The sequence below is a fragment of the Coregonus lavaretus genome, assembly GCF_964263955.1.
Source record: "Coregonus lavaretus genome assembly, chromosome: 10".
In the NCBI taxonomy this organism is placed as follows: Eukaryota; Metazoa; Chordata; class Actinopteri; order Salmoniformes; family Salmonidae; genus Coregonus; species Coregonus lavaretus.
Window position 1 is genome coordinate 54,020,097 of NC_139997.1, and position 25,371 is coordinate 54,045,467.

The following is a 25,371-nucleotide window of genomic DNA, read 5'->3' on the forward strand; positions in this document are numbered from 1 at the left end:
TTAATGATGACATTAACATGCATACTGGTTTCAAAAAAGGCACAAACTATGCCGAGCTGGCAAAGCCAGAGCTTGATGCCGTCACAAAATAGCAGAGAACGGGGACAATGTAGTCTAATTTATATGCATATAGTTTAATTAAACTCTTGACCACATAAGTACGTTGATGGCTGCACAAGACTTCTCAGCTAGTAGAGCCACTAAGATTGTGTCCAAATTTGGCTAATGCTATTTTAAAAAGATGACATTACATTTCCCTTTGCTTTATCTTAATTGTGTATCTTTCCACATCCATCTACAGCAGGGGTATTCAACCGGGGGTCCACGGACCACAAGGTACTGTAATATCGCTAGCAAAAACAGAATAAATTGATTTTGAATTACATACCTACAGTAGAAAAGAGGAGAATACAATTTCTAATGACTATTTCTCAACTCCTAATATTGAGCAAATTACTCATTGGAGGCTATTACACTCACTGGATTTTCTTACATAGGCTTTGGAAAGGCTGCAAATAGGCTCCCAGTGCGGCAAGTGCCGCTGGCCAATGTTCCCCCCCGGACTGCCGCACAGAAGAAATATCAATCAACGTTTACCTTTACTGTGGGAATTGTGATTGAATCAATGCAATATTAGCCACTTTCAATGCAACATACCGAAACAAAACAAACTATGCAAGATATTTTGTTGTAGGCAGAACGCATCGGAGTAGGATTCTATTTCATTGACAGGCACGACTCAGGTCCGTAATCTACACAGACCGGTGCGCCATGACCAATCAGAGCTGCAGTGGGCCTATATGCATTAAATGGATCTGTGCCATTCACTTTGAACTGGAGTGTTTTTACAGCATGAGCGGTCGTGAGTAGATGCTTGTTTTAAGATCAAATCGAGATCTACATGTAGCGACGTGCACATTCCTATACTGAACTAAAATAAACGCAACATGCAACAATTTCTAAGATTTTATAGTTCATATGAGGAAATCAGTCAATTGAAATAAATTAATTCACATGACTGGGAATACAGATATGCATCTGTTGGTCACAGATACCTTTAAAAGAAAATGGGCCTTAGGATCTCGTCACAGTATTTCTGTGCATTTAAATTGTCATTGATAAAATGCAATTGTGTTCGTTGTCCGTAGCTTATGCTACGGTGGTGTTATGCATACCATAACACCACCGCCCCCATGGGGCACTCTGTTCACAATGTTGACATCAGCAAACCCCTTGCCCACACAACGCCATACACGTGGTCTGCGGTTGTGAGGTCGGTTGGACGTGCTGCCAAATTCTCTAAAACAACATTGGAGGCGGCTTATGGTAGACAAATGAACATTCAATTCTCTGGCAACAGCTCTGGTGGACATTCCTTCAGTCAGCATGCCAAAACTTGAGACATTTGTGGCATTGTGTCATGACAAAACTGCACATTTTAGAGTGGCCTTTTATTGTCCCCTGCATAAGGTGCACCTGTGTAATGATCATGCTGTTTAATCAGCTTCTTGATATGCCACACCTGTCAGGTGGAAGGATTATCTTTGCAAATGAGAAATGCTCACTAACAGGGATGTTATATTTGAGAGAAATATGCTTTTTGTGCGTATGGAACATTTCTGGGATCTTTTATTTCAGCTCATGAAACATGGGACCAACACTTTACATGTTGTGTTTATATTTTTGTTCAGTGTACAATTGTTCATATCCTTTGCTAGCTAGTGAGTTATTAGCCTAGTTGTAGATCATTTGTAGTCAGCAATGGGGGAGTGATTGCTTCTTACAAGAGCACAAAATGTGTGCATTTCTAGACATATTTGAAAAGGTAAAGAGCATTTTTTTGTCTTAAACGGACAGTGTTGTGTATTGAGACAGGCTTGAATAAGCTAAGTAGCAAATAGGCAAAGGGTACAATAATTTGTGTGATAATGGTATGGGTATAATGATGCATTTTATTTTGTAAAGTGTTTTCTTGCATCAAACAACAACATTTTCAGACAAGTGGATAAACAGGTTAATGTCAAGCCCTGCATGTTTTTTTGAAAAGTCTCATGGAATGTAGGCCTACATTGAAACCACACATTGGCTGCTACTGGAGACTGAGCGATAGAACATCTATTTCCATGTTAAAATGTTATGGGATGCATTTTCTCCATTGTTTTTGATGGTAAGCCACTCTAGCAGGCCTACATTATGATCAACTAGCTACAGCAGCCTACTTGACCATTGTGAAAACTAACTTAAAGTGGGTACAGCTTCAGTGTTCACAGTAAACGCGCGACGGAATTTGCACAGAATTTTTACAACATTCAAGTTTGCACTCAGTGCCAAAAAATGTTTGAGGGAATATTGCCGCTGGCCGCTGGTAAGCTTTGACATGCACATACATCTTTGCCAACACATGGCTAACCATTGTTTAACTAGCGAAAATGTGTTTGGAGTTACCTCTCTAGCTAATAGGCTGTTAGAGTTTACACTTCCTTTTCCAATTATAATTTGGGGAGGTCAATATAAGCTTACAAATCTATTCATTTTAAAATGTTGATTACTTCTCCTTGACATTATCATTCACCTGATGCTAAGACGTGATACATTCTTTTTTGCTAACGTATGATAGGGGTCCCTAGGTCACCGGTTTGCCTGGGAGCGGGTCCCTGGGCAAGAAAAGTTTGAAGACCCCTGATCTATAGTATTTTACATGATTCTACATTCAATTCTGTCATTTACTAGGCCTATTCTATCGCTTTCAAGATAACCTTACATCAAAATGTACGCCTAATGAACTAGTTAAAGCAGTTAGTAATGTTTGTCTGTTCAGGCCAAACAAAGCGGTCCATTTGTATTCCAAAAACACATCTGATAAGGCTTGTATGACCACAGTCGTCACGAGTGAAATATTTATAGAGGGCTCAACCAACAAATCAACCTAACTGACACTTAATCTTTTGACTAACACAACAATATTTTTTATTCATCATTTTCATAAACATACAAAAGCACTGTTCACAGTGTGGGCTAATCATGTGGTTCCATTACATATGTTAACCGACACCGGACACTACAGTAAAAAATCCCCATCCCTGAGACACAGGCTAAAAAAGAAACAGCTTGGCCGATAAGTAGCCTACATTCTTACCCTCTGCTGTTCTAACCCCTAGACCAAGATCAAAGATCTGACAAAATAAGTAACTCGATATCAATACAAATGCACAATGCTTGAGAAAAGGTATGGCATAGTTAAGTTATTCCTTGTACTCTATTCAGCAGTGCATTAAAACCTCATTGTCATAAAAATCTAAATAGTGAAACATTTAAAAGAAGTTGACCTTTTTAGATAAAACTATACTAAATATAATCATGTCACCAAATAATTGAGTAAAACATACTGTTTTGCAATGGTCTATAGTAGCCTCATCAGCACTCTAGGGTAGCACCATCGTGTAGCTAGCGTCTGTCCTCCTCTGGGTATACCGACTTCAATACAAAACCTAAGAGGCTCATGCTTCTCACCCCTTCCATAGACTTACAAAGTAATTATGACAACTTGCGGAGGACATTCTCCAACATATCAGAGCTCTTGCAGCATGAACTGACATGTTGTCCACCCAATCAAAGGATCAGAGAATTAATCTAGTACTGAAAGCATAAGCTACAGATAGCTAGCACTGCATTGCATAAAATGTGGTGAGTAGTTGACTCAAAGAGAGAAAGACAAATAGTTGAACAGTTTTGAACAAATTAATTTATTCCAAAGTTAAGGAGAAGTAAGAGAGAGCTAGCTATATTTGGTTGTACTTTTTTAAAAATACTTTCACTTAGCTAGCAAATGCAGCTAGCTAGTTTAACCTACTCAAACACCAAGCTCAAACAGAGCGGGATGCTATGTTAGCTAGCTGGCTATCCAACACCGGAACTCTTCCAAGTCAAGGTAAGCTTTTGGCTTTATTAATTTATTGCCACCGGGTCCCGCTGGTGTAACTGCTAAACTGCTTATGCAGCTAGTTAGTTTAGCCTACTCTAAGACCGATCTGAAACAGAGAGGGATGTTATGTTAGCTAGCTGGCTATGGCTATCCAACACTGGAACTCTTCCAAGTCAAGGTAAGCTTTTGGTTTTATTAATTCATTGCCACGGGGACCGCCGGTGTAACTGCTAAACTGCTTTCTGACTGTAAAGCATGATTGTAGCGGGTTTACTAACACCTTAGTTCTAGTAGTTCTAGTTGACTATGACGTGACAACGATGTAGACTGTGTGTAGTGGTTAGCGGTCATGATATGAAGGTTTGGTTTGGAAATATTTTTAGCTTGGTCACAGACAGCTGATGTGTTGTGCACTGAAGTCCACAAGAGAAGGGAAAAGGTGAGAGAAGGAGAGTGCGTAGATAGTTGAGAGAAGGAATTATATATACACACAACGAGCTGTTTTTATGTGGCTGCTATGAAAGTGAACTGTTTGCGTGTGATCAGGGGTGTATTCATCCCACCGATTCTGTTGAAAAACGTTTCTTAAACGGAAGCAAACGGAACGGGGATGAACATACCTGAATTTGTCCAATAGAAACTATTGCTTGCAACTGTTGGACTAATGATTACACCCTAGATCAGCTAGATGCAGGCAACTGTACAAGGCGGTTTTGAATGTGTCATTGTCTGTCACATTACTGAAAATTATCTCGACCTGGGCATCTACACAGAAAACTTTTATTCATAGGCTAGGTTGTAGGAACCTCATGATGGGTACTTGGAAAATTCGAATATCATGAAGTAGCCTAAACCTATTGATGTTTCATTGAGCTGGGTGAATGGAATATGAATGACAGTAATCCAACATGCTGTAATAGAAATAAGGCCATGCTCATAAAAAAAAAATAATCATCCTCCTTCATCTTAAATGGCACCGACCGCCACTGAGATTGACTTCTAGGTTATCAAATCGAATTTTATTTGACACATACACGTGTTTGGCAGATGTTATTGAGGGTGTAGCGAAACGCTTTTTCTTCTAGCTCCGACAGTGCAGTACTATCTTAAAAATACACACAAATCTAAGTAAGACTGGAATTAAGAATACATATATGGACAAGCAATGACAGACCGCCATCGACTAAGATCCAGTAGAATATTATAGAATACAGAATATACATATGAGATGAGTAATGCAAGATATGTAAACATTATTAAAATGACTAGTGTTCCATTTCTTAAAGTGGCCAGTGATTTCAATAGGCAGCAGCAGCCTCTAATGTGCTAGTGATGGCTATTTAACAGTCTAATGGCCTTGAGATAGAAGCTGTTTTTCAGTCTCTCGGTCCCAGCTTTGATGCACCTGTACGGACCTAGCCTTCTGGATGATAGCGGAGTGGACAGGCAGTGGCTCGGGTGATTGATGTCCTTGATTATCTTTTTGGCCTTCCTGTGACATCAGGTGCTGTAGGTGTCCTGGAAGGCGGGTAGTTTGCCCCCGGTAATGCATTCGGCAGACCGCACCACCCTCTGGAGAGCCCTGCGGTTGCGGGCGGTGCAGTTGCCGTACCAGGCAGTGATACAGCCTGACAGGATGCTCTTAATTGTGCATCTGTACATGTGTGTGAGGGTTTTAGGTGCCAAGCCACATTTCTTCAGCCTCCTGAGGTTGAAGAGGCTCTGTTGCGCCTTCTTCACCACATTGTCTGCGTGGGTGGACCATTTCAGTTTGTCAGTGATGTGTACGCCAAGGAACTTGAAGCTTTCTACCTTCTCCACTGCGGTCCCGTCGATGTGGATAAGTGGGTGCACCCTCTGCTGTTTCCTGAAGTCCACGATCATCTCCTTTATTTTGTTGACGTTGAGTGAGAGGTTATTTTCCAGGCACCACACTCCCAGAGCCCTCACCTCCTCCCTGTAGGCTGTCTCGTCATTGTTGGTAATCAAGCCTGCTACTGTTGTGTTGTCTGTAAACTTGATGATTGAGTTGGAGGCGCGCTTGGCCACGCAGTCATGGGTGAACAGGGAGTACAGGAGGGGGCTGAGCATGCACCCTTGAGGGGCCCCAGTGTTGAGGATCAGTGAAGTGGAGATGTTGTTTCCTACCTTCACCACCTGGGGGCGGCCCGTCAGGATGTCCAGGACCCAGTTGCACAGGGCGGGGTTCAGACCCAGGGCCTCGAGCTTAATGATGAGCTTGGAGGGTACTATAGTGTTGAATGCTGAGCTATAGGCAATGAACAGCATTCTTACATAGGTATTCCTCTTGTCCAAATGGGATAGGGCAGTGTGATGGCAATTGCATCGTCTGTGGATCTATTGAGGCGGTAAGCAAATTGAAGTGGGTCTAGGGTGACAGGTAAGGTAGAGGTGATATGATCGTTGACTAGTCTCTCAATGCACTTCATGATGACAGAGGTGAGTGCTACAGGGCGATAGTCATTTAGTTCAGTTACCTTTGCTTTCTTGGGTACAGGAACAATGGTGGCCATCTTGAAGCATGTGGGGACAGCAGACTAGGATAGGGAGAGATTGAATATGTCCGTAAACACACCAGCCAGCTGGTCTGCGCATGCTCTGAGGAGGCGGCTAGGGATGCCGTCTGGGCCGGCAGCCTTGTGGGGATTAACATTCTTAAATGTCTTACTCACGTCGGCCACGGAGAAGGAGAGGCCACAGTCCTTGGTAGTGGGCCGCGTCAGTGGCACTGTGTTATCCTCAAAGCGGGCGAAGGTGTTTAGCTTGTCCGGAAGCAAGATGTTGGTTTCGGCGACGTGGCTGGTTTTCCTTTTGAAGTCCGTGATTGTCTGTAGACCCTTCCACATACGTCTCGTGTCTGAGCCGTTAAATTGCGACTCCACTTTGTCTCTATACTGATGTTTTGCCCTGTTTAATTGCCTTGCGGAGTGAGTAGCTACACTTTGTATTCTGCCATATTCCCAGTCACCTTGCCATGGTTAAATGCGGTGGTTTGCGCTTTCAGTTTTGCGCGAATGCTGCCATCTATCCACAGTTTCTGGTTAGGGTAGGTTTTAATAGTCACAGTGGGCACAGCATCCTATACACTTCCTGATAAACTCAGTCACCATTTCAGTGTATTTGTCTAAATTATTTTCGCAAGCTACCCTGAACATATCCCTGTCCGCGTGATCAAAACAATCTTGAAGCGTGGATTCCGATTGGTCAGACCAGTGTTGAATAGTCCTTAGCACGGGTACTTCCTGTTTGAGTTTCTGCCTATAGGAAGGGAGGAGCAAAATGGAGTCGTGGTCAGATTTGCCGAAAGGATGGCGGGGGAGGGCCTTATAACCATCCCAGAGGTTCGAATAGCAATGGTTGAGAATTTTAGCAGCCCGTGTACAGTCGATATGTTGATAGAACTTCGGCAGCCTAGTCCTCAAATTTGCTTTGTTAAAATCCCCGGCTACAATAAATGCAGCCTCAGGATATGTGGTTTCCAGTTTGCATACGGTCCAGTGAAGGTCTTTGAGGGCCGTCGTGGTATCGGCCTGAGGGTGGATATACACGGCCGTGACTATAACCGAAGAAAATTCTCTTGGATTATAGATAATATGGTCGGAATCTATGTGACTAACAGAACATAACAGAAATTCCAATAATCTATTTGACTACTTGAAAAGCCTACAGGCTAGGCTCTTTTGTTAATGTTACTGTGAATGTCATTTAAAGGATAAAGGAAAAGCTGAGAAAATTGTCAATCCACCTTTCATACTTTAACTCTCCAGTTGATTTTTTTATTTTATTTTTACACACCCATTCAGAAGCTCAAATGCTCTTTATCTGGGAGTGCACAATCCACTGAATGCAATATCATGCCTTGAACATTTTGGTTAAAGCAATCATTCATTTCAGTCCAAAAATGTATGTACTAATCATAGATTGCTCTTTAAAAACCTATTTGTAGGCTATTCGTGGAAAATCACATTGGAAATACTGTACATCTAACATCTGAGAAGTCATACAAAAAAATGTATTGACCCGAATGAGTCTCAACTTGCTTAACACATTGTGCAATTATCAACAGTTTATGCAGACATTCCTTTCGATGGGAAAGTTTGTTGCAGCACTGCACTCCCTATGCACTCCGAGAGCATGCCATCTCCAAATATTTCACTGAGAACCAAGTATGTTAGCTTAGGACAAAATCCAAGATTTAAATGGATATAACGAGAGGTTCATATCGTACTTATTTGTATTTGAAACCAACAGTAACCAATCAATCATGCAAAGGCCTACATTTGGCCCTCCTGTAGCTCAGTTGGTAGAGCATGGCGCTTGCAACGCAAGGGTTGTGGGTTCGTTTCCCACGGGGGGCCAGTATGAAAAATGTATGCACTCACTAATTGTAAGTCGCTCTGGATAAGAGCGTCTGCTAAATGACTAAAACGTCAATTGGATCAATACATTTTTTTATTTAAGTTTGCATTTCAGCCTATAGTCAGTAAGTCCATGTAATCCTCAAAGGCTCTATCGCTTGCAAAATGCAGTTGAATACTGCATTGTTCGCCTGATCCCCACTTAAAATACAAAAGGCTTGAATCATAAAATGAATGCCTGGATTCTACAAATTACCATTCAGATCAGTGCAAAGTTGTAGTCAGCTCCAAAACTATGGTGGTGGTCTCTGCTCTCAGTGTAGTATTTCAGGAATTTTACGCAGTACATTAAAAACCTATATCTCACTCGGATGTGGTGGATGCTATAGAACTTTGCTGAGAAAGTACAATGAGCCCTCACAATGTGACCTTGGATGAGACAGAGATGTATGGGGATAAATAGCAAGTCAAAACTCTGGAAGTGTGTCCATTTTAATCTCTGAATGAGCAGCAGCTTGAGCAAACACAGATGGGAAGCATAAACTTGTTTGCTCAAGGGCTTAATGACATGTTACTCCATTAAATGTTAGCCTCTGCAGTTGCAAGCCTACACATACAGTCAATCAACCCACACATTTGCAGTGATGTACCGTCACATCCTTCCTCTCCCCAGTATCATTGCTCCTGATCCACGGTAAGGGTAGCAAAGGCAGAAATCTTCAAACTGAGGAATTTGTGTGTGCCTTTTGGGACCAAGCAGAACTCAGCAGGGGCCATGTGTTTGTGCTGAAGGCGGTTTGAAGAGGCAAGGCAGCACACCAAAGCAGATCTGTACACGTGGCCACCCAGCTGACAACGCGCCCTGTCTACTCTGACTCATATTGACAAATTAGTGCATTTGCAATAGGGCAACTGCAACAAATTGAGAGGTTGACGTGTGCCAGATCAATTCAGATTCATTTTTTATGTAACAGGTCTTCACCCATACACATTCAGACAGTGCTTCCATTTTATAATGCAAAAAGCAACAACGCTGGGAATTGTGTGAAACTGAAACTAAATAATCTGTATAAATCTGACATGTGATAAATGTGGTGCACCAAACTGGTTAAGACAATTCCCATGGCTTACAAGGTCATCTATCTCTAAAAGGATGTTTCAGATTCAGTGATGTTCAAATTAAAATATATTTATATTCCTAAAATCAAGCCTTATTCATAAATCATTCAATGTTAAATCATTAAAAAGTGCACACAGTACATTAAACCATGCGTAATAAGTGACTTACCTGCTGAAGCTGACAAGAAAGGATGAGCTGGATGGAGTTGACATCCCTGATCCATCCCCAAATCCATTGCCTCTGTTCCAGCCATCACTGACTGAGGGCAGTGGCGGATAAAGGCCAAAGACAGGCTTCTGATCCTGTTGTATACACACTGCCGTCGATGTGTTTGCGCTGTAGTGGTAACTCGGTCCACTCATGGAGTCCACCGAGCTGTGGGTACCAGGTATGTCCAGGCTGGATATCTGACAGTAGCTCTGGTGCTCGTTCTCCTGCTTGATTACCCCTGGGGTGTAAAGCTGGATGAAGGAGGTGTCAGCGTCCTTCTCTGTCTTGATGACAGGCATGGAGATGCCTGGCCCCAGTAGCTGCTGCTGCTGGTCCGCGCCATTCACATTTTTACAGTTTCCCCCACTGCTACTGACTATGGGCTTGGTTTCCATGTTGCCGTCACCGAGCAGGGCATCATCCACTGACAGGGAGGAAAGGAAAGCGGCCTCGTCAGCCAGGTAAAACTCATTCAGGTCAGACAGAGAGCCAGGCAAGTCCAAATCCTGCAGAATGTCCAGCGAATTGTCGTTGCTATCCAAGTCCTTCAGTGACTGTCCAAAGCTGACTGTCCCCATGTTAAGCCTGTCCTTATCCATGGGTGAAAAGTCCTCTGTTTTCAGCGGGAAAAGGTCATTAGGACATTCAAGTACTGAGCTCCCCGGGGTGTTGGATCGATTCAAATCTGAAATACTCTCTTCCAACAGAGCAAAGTTCTCAAACAGCTGCTGCTGTTGTTGATTCTGCTGCTGTTTCTGTGTGTGCTGCATTCTCAGGGCCTTGCCCATTACCTTCACTTCAGCCTCCTCTATAGTGAGTCCCATGGAGGCTGTCCCTGCTGTGGAGCGCTCACCCTGAGTCTTAGTGACATTCAGTCCGTTGGAGGAGTCTCTGGCTGGAGGCTGGGGTGTGGAGCCAGGCAGATGCATCACGGAGGTTAATGTGGTGGACTTGGAACCGCCTGCTTTACCTGAGAAGCTTCCCTCTTCACCTCTCTCTAAGCGCTTGTCCTGGTTATTGCTGCGTTTCAGTCCACCTCGATCCATTTCTTGATCCTGCTTGACACACACAGGGATGAAAGCACTGGTTTAGAAAGTGCTTGTAATTCAATTCAAAACAGCAACAGAGACTGATAATTAAAATGCACACCGAAGTTATAGGTAAAAAATGTCTGAATTGAAATGGGCACTGTTATTTACAATGTTTCATTTATACAACGCAATCATTTCAACGCACATATTTGATCTTTAAACCACATGATCACATCTCTCCTGGCTTCTACATGACTGACACAATATGACAGCAGTGTAAATAATATTCCAATGTTGTAGCTACATGTCATGACCACCAATAAACTAGCAAAAAATACCAGAAATCAGAGGTGTAGCCTATAATGTAGACATTTGAAATAGTGTTAACCTTAAAGGATTTATTTTTTATGTAAATGGCATGTCCATTTTGTTAGACTCAGGCGATACTTTTCCATGTGCAAGAATGAGTATCACTTAAGTCTAACAAAATGGAATATAACGTTGAGGATAAAGTTCGGAATTACACAATTGAATATGTACAACATCTAAAGATCTGCATCACTATACTGAAAGCTTTGGCATTTCTAAAAGGACATGAGTGCTTTTGGAGTCTTTGTTCATGTTCATCCATTGACCCCATACTGCATAACGAGCAACAAGTATTTTGCTGGTGGAGTAAGTTTCTCAAAACTAAAGCTGTGTTCGAATACCCATACTGACATACTGTATACTACATAGTTAATGAGTATATACTATTAGTTCATTTTAGAATACTGTAAACAAACGGTATCCTTTCAGTTGAGCGTACTATCGCTTCGCCTGTCTACCAGAAGTTGATGCTGTTGCTATGCAACCACTTGCTATCATAACAAATCACTAGCTAGACATTTTACCACTCGGGTATGTTCTTAAATTCAATCTGGAGTGCCAGAGTAAGCTCTGGGCGTTCATAAATTCAGAGCGTTTCACTCTCGGAGCATTCAGAGCGCACACTGGACGCTCTAGCCGAGGAGTAGGGTTGATTCGAGCGTGCTGACCTTACAAGGCAGTCAAGCACCCAAGCTATCTGGCTAACGTTGGCTAGCTTGCTAGCTACTTCCAGACACAAATGAGAGAACACCTCACTCTGACCATTTTAATCGCCGTAGCAGAGCTGGTTAGGCTGTTTTTATGTTATCCAGAGCGTTGGTAAAGTTAACTGTGCTGCTGGCAACAATTTAATCACGCTTTTTTGCCAACGTTTATTGACACCAGCCATATTCAACGGGTGTTGAGCGTTCGTAAATTCATCACTTATTCTGCACTCTGGTACACTCAGACGAGAGTGCTCTGAAATCAGAGTAGATAGCCAGAGCAAATTTACGAAAGCACACGAATGTCCATTGAGAACGTACAACGACTGTACCACTTAGCTAAGTTAATAATGACGGGAATAATCAAGTCAATAAACGTTGGGTAGTTAGTTAGATAGCACATAGTTAATATACTGGCAAGTTTTATGTATTAGTAGCCAGCCAACTAACGCATTAGGTAGCTAGCTAACATACAGGTACATACTGCTGTAATGATATGCTATGTGGTTCGTAAGGATAGCCTAGCTAACAAATTGTCAGCCAACATAACGTGTAAGTTAACTTATTTGAAAAGTCATTACTTTATTACATTGCTCAACATTTTCTTAACATTTGTCATAATTAGTAAAATAAATGAATTTGTATCTGCTCTCGTTGAACTTCGGCTGCATATTTTCCGCCATTTAATTCAAATCTGAAAACTATGTGAAGCCACGCCCATTTTCTGAAGAATTGCATTATGGTTCCCTAAAAGCACGGAAAGTGTCCACTGCTTGTATACTTCGTATTTTGGCGAATGTAGTACCACATCCGGGAACTTTTGGCCTACTATATCCATACTATGACCAATAAGCATACTATATACTCAATTTACGTCACAAATAGCACGGTTAGTACGGTTAGTATGAGTATTCGAACACAGCTCAAGTCAGTGTTTCCTCTAGGATTTTTTTCAGCAGAGTTGGGGGGGGGGGGGGGGGGGGGGGGTTAGGGAGCTCTTTGCTGGGGGGCTCTGGGGACCTCAGAACGACTGAGGTCACTTCCGGTGACTTTCAAAAAACACATACTACTCTAAAATGCATGAAAATGTAATTATGTTAACACCATCTGAAATATAACTGATGGCCGCCACTGCACTGTAGGGAGGGAGATGAGGAGCAAGTGGTGGCTGTATGCTCGTGGCTCACATTCGCACCACTGCTCGCTCTGTTTGCTACAAATATCCACTGTAACTCGACACTGATCATAAAGGGATAGTGCGAGGTTTTGGCAATTATAACCCTTTTCTACTATCCCAGAGTCAGATGAACTCATGGATACAATTTTTATGTCTCTGCGTGCAGTTTGAAGTAAGTTGAAACTATTTTCGCGAGCAATTGCTAACTAGCGTTAGCAGAATGACTGGAAGAGTCTACAGGAACAGCTAGCATGCTAAATGAATATAGGAAAAACACTGCAAGTGAAATCACAAAAAAAGTGTCTGTACACTTCTATAACATGCAATATACACCCAGTGGTGGAAAAAGTACACAATTGTCATACTTGAGTAAAAGTAAAGATACCTTAATAGAAAATGACTCAAGTAAAAGTGAAAGTCACCCAGTAAAATACTACTTGAGTAAAAGTTTAAACATTTTGGTTATAAATATACTTAAGTATGAAATGTAAATGCAATTGCTAAAATATACTTAAGTATCAAAAGTACTAATAATTTTACATTCCTTATATTAAGCAAACCAGACGGCACAATTTCCTTGTTTTTTAAATATACAGATAGCCAGGGGCACACTCCAACACTCAGACATGATTTACAAACAAAGCATTTGTGTTTAGTGAGTCCGCCAGATCAGAGGCATTAGGAATGACCAGGGATGTTCTCTTGATAAGTGTTTGAATTGGACCATTTTCTGTCCCGCTAAGCATTTAAAATTTAACGAGTACTTTTGGGTCAGGGAAAATGTATGGAGTAAAAAGTACATTATTTTCTTTAGAAATGTAGTTAAATAAAAGTTGTCAAAAAATATAAATAGTAAAGTAAAGTACAGATACCCCCAAAAACTACTTAAGTTGTACTTTAAAGTATTTTTACTTAAGCACTTTACACCACTGTATACACTGAACAAAAATATAAAATGCAACATGTAAAGTGCTTACGTAAGGTGAAGAAGAATGTTTCATGAGCTGAAATAAAAAAATCCCAGAAATGTCCCATACGCACAATAAACTAATTTCTCAATAAAAGGCCTCTTTAAAAATGTGCAGTTTTGTCACAACACAATGCCACAGATGTCTCAAGATTTGAGGGAGCGTGGAATTGGCATGCTGACTGCAGGAATGTTCACCAGAGCTGTTGCCAGAGAATTTAACGTTAATTTTTCTACCATAAGCTGCCTCCAACGTCGTTTTAGAGAATTTGGCAGTACGTCCAACCGGCCTCACAACCGCAGACCACGTGTAAACACGCCAGCCCAGGACCTCCGCATCCGGCTTCTTCATCCTGCGGGATTCTGATTGGCTTGGCCCCGCAGTGGGTGGGCCTGGCTGTCAAGTGGGTGGGCCTATGCCCTCCAAAGCCCACCCATGGTTGTACCCCTGCCCAGTCATGTGAAATCCATAGATTAGGGCCTAATTTATTTATTTCAATTGACTGATTTCCTTATATGAACTGTAACTCAGTAAAATCTTTGAAATTGTTGCATGTTGCGTTTATATTTTTGTTCAGTGTACATAAAAAAGAAATGATTTGGTTAAAAAAGTGGTCCTTTAATACGCTGATAAACAGAATGTCACCCTGAGGGATTCTCAACTGCACAGATTGGAGGCATGCCAAGTGCAAGTCTTCTGACTGTGGCCTGTATTTAGGGCTGGACGGTATAACGTATTTGACTACTTTATATACACCGGTATTGATGCACGGACTGTTTTTTTTTTTTTTACTTTACCATCTATCACCGCCATTGCTCGTTGACCAAAGCCTATGGGGAAATTAATGGGGGTTTTGTAGTGTTTTTGGATAAACGCCAAAAATAAGGGACGTGGTAAACACAGGCTTAGGAGATCATATACGTTTTGTTCGGAGAATCTACATCAGCTAACGTCACTTCGTGAATTTTGAAGCATTTACGTAATCAAAACAAGCACATAAAGGCTTCATAATTCATAAAGGTCATGTTAACTGGCTGATATAATCCCAAAGAACAAAATGTATAAGATCTAGGGTAACTTGTAGCAGCCACAATGTTATTTATCATCCCATATCACAGTGCCTGTCTTGACTGGAGTAGCCTAGAGATCGCTAGCTAGGCTTATTGAGGCCACATGCTGCGCTTTCTCCCCAACCCCATTCAGATAAAACAACCTACCTGTTGGTTGCTCTTTGTAGCCTACTCCTTCTAATTTCACCAACTTTTAATTCCTTAATTTTATTCCATCTTGCTTTGCATTAGTGAACCATCACTCCACTTGCTACACATTGAGCCTCTTTGCCGCTTTGATTGGCCAACATAAACAACAAGCTACACATGAAGGATACCGGTCTTTTTAATGGGACTCACTGTGCACGTAAAAAAAAAAAACACATTGAAAGGTTTGTTTTATTAAATTAATAATTTGAAATGTCATGGTATATCCTTGTAACAATGTCACATGGAAGTTTATTTAATTTAGAAAAACCATTTTTAGTGTTAAAATCAGGTTAAAATCGGAAATTAACACTCACGAGTATTCGGATACAAATGTGGATATTCAAATATTCGATTAACCGTGTGCATCCCGAATAAGATCTCCTAAGCCTGTGTTTACCTCAGACCTTTTTTGGGGCATTTATCCCAAAACCCCACTCTTTCCCCATTAATTTCTCCTAAGGATGTGCAAAAAGTGAAGTCATCCTTTAATACGCTGATAGTTTGAAACGATTGGGCCTCTCTGAGCTGGATCTGTCTGAGCTGACTTCTGTCTCTCTCTCTCTGTGTGTGTGTGTGTGTGTGTATTTTGTTCAAAATTCTTCAAGCGCTGTCAAATTGGTTGTTGATCATTGTTAAGACAACCATTTTTCAGGTCTTGCCATAAGCTTTTCAAGTAGATTTAAGTCAAAACTATAACTAGGCAGCTCAGGAACATTCACTGTCTTCTTGGTAAGCAACTCCAGTGAGATTTGGCCTTGTGTTTTAGGTTATTGTCCTGCTGAAAGGTGAATTAATCTCCCAGTGTCTGGTGGAAAGCAGACAACCAGGTTATCTAGAATTTTGCCTGTGGTTAGCCCAATATATTTTTTATCCTGAAAAACTCCCCAGTCCCATAACATGATGCATTCACCTCAATGCTTGAAAATATTAAGAGTGGTACTCAGTAATGTGTTGTATTTGCCACAAACATAACACAGCCTGTCGTTTCCAATGGGAACAAATTAGTAATAGTGGGCAAAACAAACAAGGAGGTGGGCAGAACCAAGCACGAGCTAGCAAGATCCTATTGGCGTGTTCTAGCATGCATTTGCCTATTTCCGTTAGGGAAATTCGCCTTTGCACTCCTTCTAAACAACGGCATTTTTTTTTACAAACTTTGGCAAATGGTAAAGTCTACAAAACTTTGTCCTCTCTGTTCGTAACAGATTCTAGTTTTGGGAACAGAAAACTGTATTGAGATCAAATGTTTCATCAATGAGAAAATGTGCAGAATGTCGGCCAAAATTCTTCCACTGCTGGCCACTGGGCTTCCTCTCACTACCATATTTGGTAGTGAGTGGAAATGCCAAGCAGATGCTTCACATTAGGGCTGTTGCCGAAAACAACAACAAAATATTGGTTGACCGAGAGTAGTCTGTTCTTTCGACAATCGATTGGTCAAAATATTAAAACACGTATTTTTCCATATGTAACAGTGTTGCTTCCGTCCCTCTCCTCGCCCCTACCTGGGCTTGAACAAGGGACCCTCTGCACACAGACAACAGTCACCCTCGAAGCACCGTTACCCGTCGCTCCACAAAAGCCGCGGCCCTTGCAGAGCAAGGGAAACAACTACTTCAAGGTCTCAGAGTGAGTGACGTCACCGATTGAAACGCTACTAGTGCGCACCGCTAACTAGCTAGCCATTTCACACCGGTTACACATATATAGACACACCCTGTTTGAATAAAATCAACTATATGTAGGCTACTGAGCTTGTCTGATGCTTTAAGCACTATGATAAAAAAATTAAGACACACAAATGACTAAAGGGGGAGCCAGAGTTCAATATAGCCTAACCAGAAGAAAAAAACCTGTTCCAGACCTGACCCTAATCAAATCTAATTTAATTTGCCACATAAGCCGAATACAACAGGTGTAGACCTTACAGTGAAATGCTTACTTACAAGCCCTTAACCAACAATGCAGTTTTAAGAAGAAGAAAAAAATAAAGTGTTTAGTAAGATATAGATAAGTAAAAAATTAAAATAGCAAATAATTAAAGAGCAGCAGTAAAATAAAATAACAATAGGGAGGCTATATACAGGGGGTACCGATACAGAGTCAATGTGCGGGGGCATCGGTTAGTCGAGGTAATAGTTAAAGTGACTATGCATAGATAATAAACAGAGTAGCAGCAGCGTAAAAGAGGGGGTGGGGTGGCAATGCAAATAGTCCGGGTAGTCATTCCCACGGGGTGCCAGTATGAAAAATGTATGCACTCACCAATTGTAAATCGCTCTGGATAAGAGCGTCTGCTAAATGACTAAAATGTCAATTGGATCACTAAATGATTAGCTGTTCAGGAGTCTTATGGCTTGGGGGTAGAAGCTGTTAAGAAGCCTTTTGGACCTAGACATGGCGCTCCGGTACCACTTGCCGTGCGGAAGCAGAGAGAACAGTCTATGACTAGGGTGGCTGGAGTCTTGGACAATTTTTAGGGCCTTCCTCTGACACCGCCTGGTATAGAGGTCCTGGATGGCAGGAAGCTTGGCCCCAGTGATGTACTGGGGGGCTGTACGCACTACCCTCTGTAGTGCCTTGCGGTCGGAGGCCGAGCAGTTGCCATACCAGGCGGTGATGCAACCAGTCAGGATGCTCTATACCAGGCGGTGATGCAACCAGTCAGGATGCTCTCGATGGTGCAGCTGTAGAACTTTTTGAGGATCTGAGGACCCATGCCAAATATTTTCAGTCTCCTGAGGGGGAATAGGCTTTGTCGTGCCCTCTTCACGACTGTCTTGGTGTGTTTGGACCATGATAGTTTGTTGGTGATGTGGACACCAAGGAACTTGAAGCTGTCAACCTGTTCCACTACAGCCCCATCGATGAGAATGGGGGCGTGCTCAGTCCTCTTTTTTTTTTTTTCCTGTAGTCAATAATCTTATCCCTTGTCTTGATCACGTTGAGGGAGAGGTTGAGGGAGAGGGGTGGTCCTCTGTAGCTCAACTGGTATAGCACAGCGCTTGTAACGCCAGGGTAGTGGGTTCGATCCCCAGGACCACCCATATGTAAAAATGTATGCACACATGACTAAGTCGCTTTGGATAAAAGTGTCTGCTAAATGGCATATTATTATTATTATTATTATTATTATTATTATTATTATTATTATAGGCCAGGTCTCTGACCTCCTCCCTATATGCTGTCTCATCGTTGTCGGTGATCAGGCCTACCACTGTTGTGTCGTCGGCAAACTTAATGATGGTGTTGGAGTCGTGCCTGGCCATGCAGTCATGGGTGAACAGGGAGTACAGGAGGAGAGTGAGCATGCACCCCTGAGTGGCCCATGTGTTGAAGATCAGCGTGGCAGATGTGTTGTTACCTACCCTTACCACCTGGGGGAGGCCCATCAGGAAGTCCAGGATCCAGTTGCAGAGGGAGGTATTTAGTCCCAGGGTCCTTAGCTTAGTGATGAGCTGAGGGCACTATAGTGTTGAACGCTGAGCTGTAGTCAATTAATAGCATTCTCACATAGGTGTTCCTCTTGTCCAGGCGGGAAAGGGCAGTGTGGCGTGCAATAGAGATTGCATCATCTGTGGATCTGTTGGGGCGGTATGCAAATTGGAGTGGGTCTAGGGTTTCTGGGAGAATGGTGTTGATGTGAGCCATGACCAGCATTTCAAAGCACTTCATGGCTACAGACGTGAGTGCTACTGGTCGGTAGTCATTTGGGCAGGTTATCTTAGTGTTCTTGGGCACAGGGACTATGGTGGTCTGCTTGAAACATGTTGGTATTACAGACTCAGTCAGGGACATGTTGAAAATATCGGAGTACACGTCCTGGTAATCCGTCTGGCCCTGCGGCCTTGTGAATGTTGACCTGCTTATAAGTCTTACTCACATCGGCTACGGAGAGCGTGATCAGATAGTCATCCGGAACAGCTGATGCTCTCATGCATGCTTCAGTGTTGCTTGCCTCGAAGCGAGCATAGAAATGATTTAGCTCGTCTGGTAGGCTTGTGTCACTGGGCAGCTCGCGGCGCTGCTTCCCTTTGTAGTCTGTAATAGTTTGCAAGCCCTGCCACATCCGATGAGCGTCGGAGCCGGTGTAGTACGATTTAAACTTAGTCCTGTATTGACTCTTTGCCTGTTTGATGGTTCAAAGGAGAGCAGGATTTCTTATAGGCGTCCGGGTTAGAGTCCCGCTCCTTGAAAGCGGCAGCTCTACCCTTTAGCTCAGTGCGGATGTTGCCTGTAATCCATGGCTTCAGGTTGGGGTATGTACGTACAGTCACTGTGGGGACGACGTCATCGATGCACTTATTGATGAAGCCAATGACTGATGTGGTGTACTCCTCAATGCTATCGGAAGAATCCCTGAATATATTCCAGTCTGTGCTAGCGAAACAGTCCTGTAGCTTAGCATCTGCATCATCTGACCACTTCCTTATTTACCGAGTCACCGGTGCTTCCTGCTTTAGTTTTGCATATGAGCAGGAATCAGGAGGATAGAGTTATGGTCAGATTTGCCAAATGAAGGGCGAGGGAGAGCTTTGTACGCGTCTCTCTGTGTGGAGTAAAGGTGGTCTAGAGTTGTTTTTCCTCTGGTTGCACATTTAACATGCTGGTAGAAATTACGTAGAACAGATTTAAGTTTCCCTGCCTTAAAGTCCCCGGCCACTAGGAGCGCTGCCTCTGGATGAGCGTTTTCTTTTTTACTTATGGCCTTGTACAGCTCATTGAGTACAATCTTAGTGCCAGCATCGGTTTGTGGTGGTAAATAGACAGCTAGGAAAAATATAGATGAAAACTCAAAAAATGATATCATATTTACATAAGTATTCAGACCCTTTACTCAGTACTTTGTTGAAGCACCTTTGGCAGCGATTACAGCCTCGAGTCTTCTTGGTTATGATGCTACAAGCTTGGCACACCTGTATTTGTGGAGTTTCTCCCATTCTTCTCCGCAAATCCTCTCAAGCTCTGTCAGGTTGGATGGGGAGCGTCGCTGCACAGCTATTTTCAGGTCTCTCCAGAGATGTTTGATCGGTTTCAAGTCCGGGCGCTGGCTGGGCTACTCACGGACATTCAGAGACTTGTCCCGAAGCAACTCCTGCGTTTTCTTGGCTGTCTGATTAGGATTGTTGTCCTGTTAGAAGTTGAACCGTCGCCCCAGTCTGAGGTCCTGAGTGCTCTGGAGCAGGTTTTCATCAAGGATCTCTCTGTACTTTGCTCCGTTCATCTTTCCCTCGATCCTGACTAGTCTTCCAGTCCCTGCCACTGAAAAACATCCCCACAGCATGATGCTGCCACCACCATGCTTCACCGTAGGGATGGTGCCAGGTTTCCTCCAGACGTGACGCTTGGCATTCAGGCCAAAGAGTTCAATCTTGGTTTCATCAGACCAGAGAATCTTGTTTCTCATGGTCTGAGAGACCTTTAAGTGCCTTTTGGCAAACTCCAAGCAGGCTGTCATGGTCCTTTTACTGAGGAGTGGCTTTCGTCTGGCCACTCTAATATAAAGGCCTGATTGGTTGAGTGCTGCAGAGATTGTTGTCCTTTTGGAAGGTTCTCCCATCTCCAAAGAGGAACTCTGGAGCTCTGTCAGATTGATCATTGGGTTCTTGGTCACCTCCCTGACCAAGGCCCTTCTCCCCCGATTGCTCAGTTTGGCCAGGCGTCCAGCTCTAGGAAGAGTCTTGGTGATTCCAAACTTCTTCCATTTAAGAATGATGGAGGCCACCGTGTTCTTGGGGACATTCAATGCTACAGAAATGTTTTGGTACCCTTCCTCAGATCTGTGCTTCAACAATCCTGTCTCGGAGCTCTACGGACAATTCCTTCGACCTCCTGGCTTGGTTTTTGCTCTGGCATGCACTGTCAACTGTGGGACCTTATACATGACCGACCGGCTCGATCCGGTTTTACGTAGCAACATTTTTAATTGTGCTATTTACATTGGATAAAAGTAGAGACTCAGAGCTAGAAAATAGTATATCATACACTACAGTTGAGGAACAATGGGAAAGTAATTCTGATTTGAAAGTTGATAAACTTGTAACCTCACTTTTGAGAAAATGGCCTTTGAATGTTTTTGCCAACGTTTACTGACACCGGCCATATTTAACGGGTGTTGAGCGTTCGTAAATTCGTCAGTTATTCTGCGCTCTAGCACACTCAAACGAGTGTGCTCTGAAATCGGAGTAGATAGCCAGAGCCGAAGCTACGTCTATCAACAGCTGTCGCAGTGACATCATGAACATTCTATTGAAATGGATACTTGTATAGTGGAGTTTTTTGTTAAGACATGTAGCTAACTAGCTAAACAATAAACCATAATCCCAACTCATGACGTTACTACAATGCATGAATCTGCAGGTAGCTAACCAACCAGGTTCAATGTTAGCTAGCTAACATTAGCCTATAACTAGCAAAGCAAATGGCTCTGAATAATATTACTACACAGATCATACACGTAACGTTAGCTAGCTAGCTAACAGTACACTTTAACTTGAAATGAAAACGACATTCTGACAGAATTAGAAACGTGTAATATCTGAAAATGTAGCTAGCTAGACTATCTTACCCGTATACATGGATGGATGCTTCTCCCTCTCTGTCACAGATGCCATGGTTGCCCTTAGTTTGAAAATGTAATCCGGAGACCATCTCCTTAGATATCATACTCCAATCAAAACTCGGTCCTCCAGAAAGTGGAGAACAACACTTATGCATTTCTATTAAGCTTTATATTTTTTTTAAAGCTGCGTTAGACAGGATTACCTACACATACTGACCAGCTCATGTTCTAGACAGAAGCGTGCTACATGGCAGACCAATCCGAACTCATCTCTCGGCATGTCCAGCCCACTCATTATCTCAGCCAATCATGGCTAGCGGGAAGGTTGCTGTCTTTTTCTGTGGCTAAACCAATTAGGCTCGTAATTTAACAATTGTATTCGTATTTACAGATGGCATACAAGTTTGTTATTAAGGCACATGAAAGTTGACGTTCCAGAAGGCATTTCTGCCAAAAAACGCATTTTGATTTTAAAAAAAACGTTTACATTCAAATGGCTCTCCTGTGAAGTAGTGACGCGCGACATACGCCAAGTTTCCAGAAACTAGTCACATCTAGACAGGTGTGTGCCTTTCCAAATCATGTCCAATCAATTTCATTTACCACAGGTGGACTCCAATCAAGTTGTAGAAACATCAAGGATCATCAATGGAAACAGGATGCAGCTGAGCTCAATTTTGAGTCTCATAGCAAAAGGTCTGAATAAGGTATTTCTTCTTTTTTATTTTTTGCAAACATTTCTAAAAACCTATTTTCACTTTGTTATTATGGGTATTGTGTGTAGATTAATGAGGACATGTTTTAATTTAATCCATTTTAGAATAAGACTAATGTAACAAAATGTGGAAAAAGGGAAGGGGTCTGAATACTTTCCGAATTCATTGGCTATGTCATAGCTAATTTGTAAACAACAAATATTGATACATTACTAGCTCAAACACAATCTTCTAAAATGACAAGTTAATTAGTGGGTGATGGTGATTTCAGAACCAAAGTAGGAGGACAAAAAACACACTACAAGCAGAAAAATACACACTACCGTTCAAAAGTTTGGGGTCACTTAGAAATAATTTTTTGTCCATTAAAATAACATCAAATTGATAAGAAATTCAGTGTAGACATTGTTAATGTTGTAAATGGCTATTGTAGCTGGAAACAGCTGATTTTTAATGGAATATCTACATAGGCGTACAGAGGCCCATTATCAGAAACCATCAGTCCTGTGTTCCAATGGCAAGTTGTGTTTTGCTAATCCAAGTTTATCACTTTAAAAGGCTAATTGATCATTAGAAAACCCTTTTGCAATTATGTTAGCACAGCTGAAAACTGTTGTGCTGATTAAAGAAGCAATAAAATTGGCCTTCTTGAGACTAGTTGAGTATCTGGACGGTAGTGTATGTTTATGTTTTTATTGATATCAACAGAATAAACTAATTTGAATTACATACCTACAGTAGAAAAGAGAAGAATATCTTATTTCTAATGATGACAAATGTATTTCTCAACTCCTAATACTGAGCCAATTACACTCACTGGAGTATCTGACATAGGCTTTGAAAAAGCACATGCTAATAGGCTACCAGTGCAGCAAGTGCCACTGACTGCTGGCAAGCTTTCTTGACTTGAATATACATTTTTCACAACACATGGCTAACATGTGTTTAACCAGCTAAACAGCTGCTCTTAGCAAAAATGTGTTTGGAGTTATTACCTTTCTAGCAAGTAGGCTGTTTACACTTGCCCCAATTATGTGGGAAATCTATCTACCAAATCTATTCATTTTAAAATGTTGATTACTTCTCCTTGCCATTATCATTCACCTGATGATAAGACATGTGAAAAATGATGGGGGGGGGTCCCTGGTTGTCTGCGAGGGGGTCCCTGGCCAAGAAAAGGTTGAAGACCCCTGTTCTAGCTAGCTAAATATGAAGGGTCGCAGTGGTGCAACCTGTTGTTTGCGACTGGGAATTGCATCAAGTCAAACAGGAGAAAGTGATTATCAGACCATATAAACTAAAGTATGTACATGAAGCTTGTATGCTTAGTGTGGCTAATAAAATCACCAATGGGCTCAGGGATCGACATGGTGATATAATGCTCTACTGAGTCGCCTAATTTTTACACTGACAAGGAGGGCGTCGAACTACAGAATAGATAACACAGGGGTCACACTCCCTTATAGCTGAATCATTGCACAATAAAATATCTGCTAACGTTATGAGAGAACGTTACAGGATGTATGGCTGTAACAGATGTAGATAGCTAGATCATGCAAAACAGCTGCCAAATACAACAAACAAGATGCAATCAAATTACACATTCGATGAATAGAGGACATGTTACGTTATAGTTCATGTTACCTTTATCAGAAATGGGAGTTTTCCAAGCTAGATCATCTCCAGTCAGTTCGACTTTGCTGGGATTCTGAGCTCTATGGCTTCTAATCCGTCTTCACAGGAAATATTCCTCGTGCAACGCTGAATGGCTTGCTGCATTCCCCGCGAGACGAAAATATAGCTAGTTACAGTACAGCTAAAAAGTATTGATATAGCTAGCTTGCTCGTGCGCTGTTATTCCCCTAATCACGTAGCTAGCTACAGTTTATATCTGGGGCTGTCAAACGTTCAAAAACTAGCAATCTACTGAACTCAGACAGTAAGCAAAAACAAACATGAATTCGTTAGCTATAAATTCTAAATTGATAACAGAATTGACATAACCAGCTTTCTATGATACAGTACAGTAGAATAATCCTTGACATTACATACTATCCAAGCTAGCAACCGTTAACGTTATAGTAGTTACAGATTAAAACGTTAGCTGGTGCTGCACATTAGCAAACTGAGGGCGGCTAGTTTGACACTTCACGGTAAACGCCCCTCTAAAGACAGACAGGACTACCGTTATACTCTAAAAAGCTGTCAAAAACACGGCTGCACACGTCGGCTGGCCTCTCAAGCCAATGTAGAAATAACATACTTATCCAGTAAACAAGCTAACTTGCAAATAAAAAACACTTTTAAAGTGTGTTCGATTTCGTGTAACGTTGCCTCTCTTTATCAAGTTACGCCAAACTCATCCATGCAACATTAGCAAGCTAATTTCGCTAGCTATAACCAATGGTAGCGAAGTTAGCTAACGTTAGTTATCGTTAGGTAGCTAGCTAGCTACTACCTTTCAAAACGTTGACTTTGCTAACGTTTGTCAAGAATGGCTAGTTATTATAACACATGATTAAGTGAGTTAAAACGTATCTGATGTTACTTGCGAATGACAACACATTGCTAACACGGTTGCTAGCCAATAAGTACGAAAAAATAGTCCTAGCTAGCCATAGCCAAACGGAGCGCGTACCACTCAACTTCAATGCAAGGAAACTTTGTAGACGACGTCCTTGAGGCGCGCTCCAGGTGACACTGCAGTATGTGAAGGTAGCTAGCTATTCTAAACACAAACTAACAACGTTATATAGATACATTTCAGTTGGCACAATTTTGTAAACTTCAAGCAAAAGCACGGCAAACTGTGACTGACATGAAGAATTTAAATGGCGCAGCACAGTCCGTAGAATGTAGATAGAGGGGCAAGGGACCTATGTGAAGCTAACCACAATAAGGATTAGTCGGTTTGCCTTCAAAATAAAGGTCCCTCATTGAACGTAATGCAAACG

At 42.0% G+C, this 25,371-nt stretch overlaps 1 protein-coding gene across 2 annotated transcripts in view; it reads right to left on the reverse strand.

The window, feature by feature from the left end:
- Positions 1–24,149, reverse strand: part of LOC311135757 (glucocorticoid receptor-like) — a 91,786-nt gene extending 67,637 nt beyond the window's left edge. The window contains exons 1-2 of one of the 2 annotated variants that reach the window (XM_084169808.1): positions 24,062–24,149; positions 9,590–10,686 (exon numbers count right to left, since the gene is read on the reverse strand). In XM_084169808.1, the coding sequence (XP_084025934.1) occupies positions 9,590–10,677 (1,088 nt within the window). In that variant the 5' untranslated portion in view covers positions 10,678–10,686; positions 24,062–24,149. Of the gene's footprint in view, positions 1–9,589; positions 10,690–24,061 lie in introns of both variants that reach the window. The other variant, XM_084169809.1, reaches the window with a different exon arrangement.
- Positions 24,150–25,371: the final 1,222 nt, after the last annotated feature.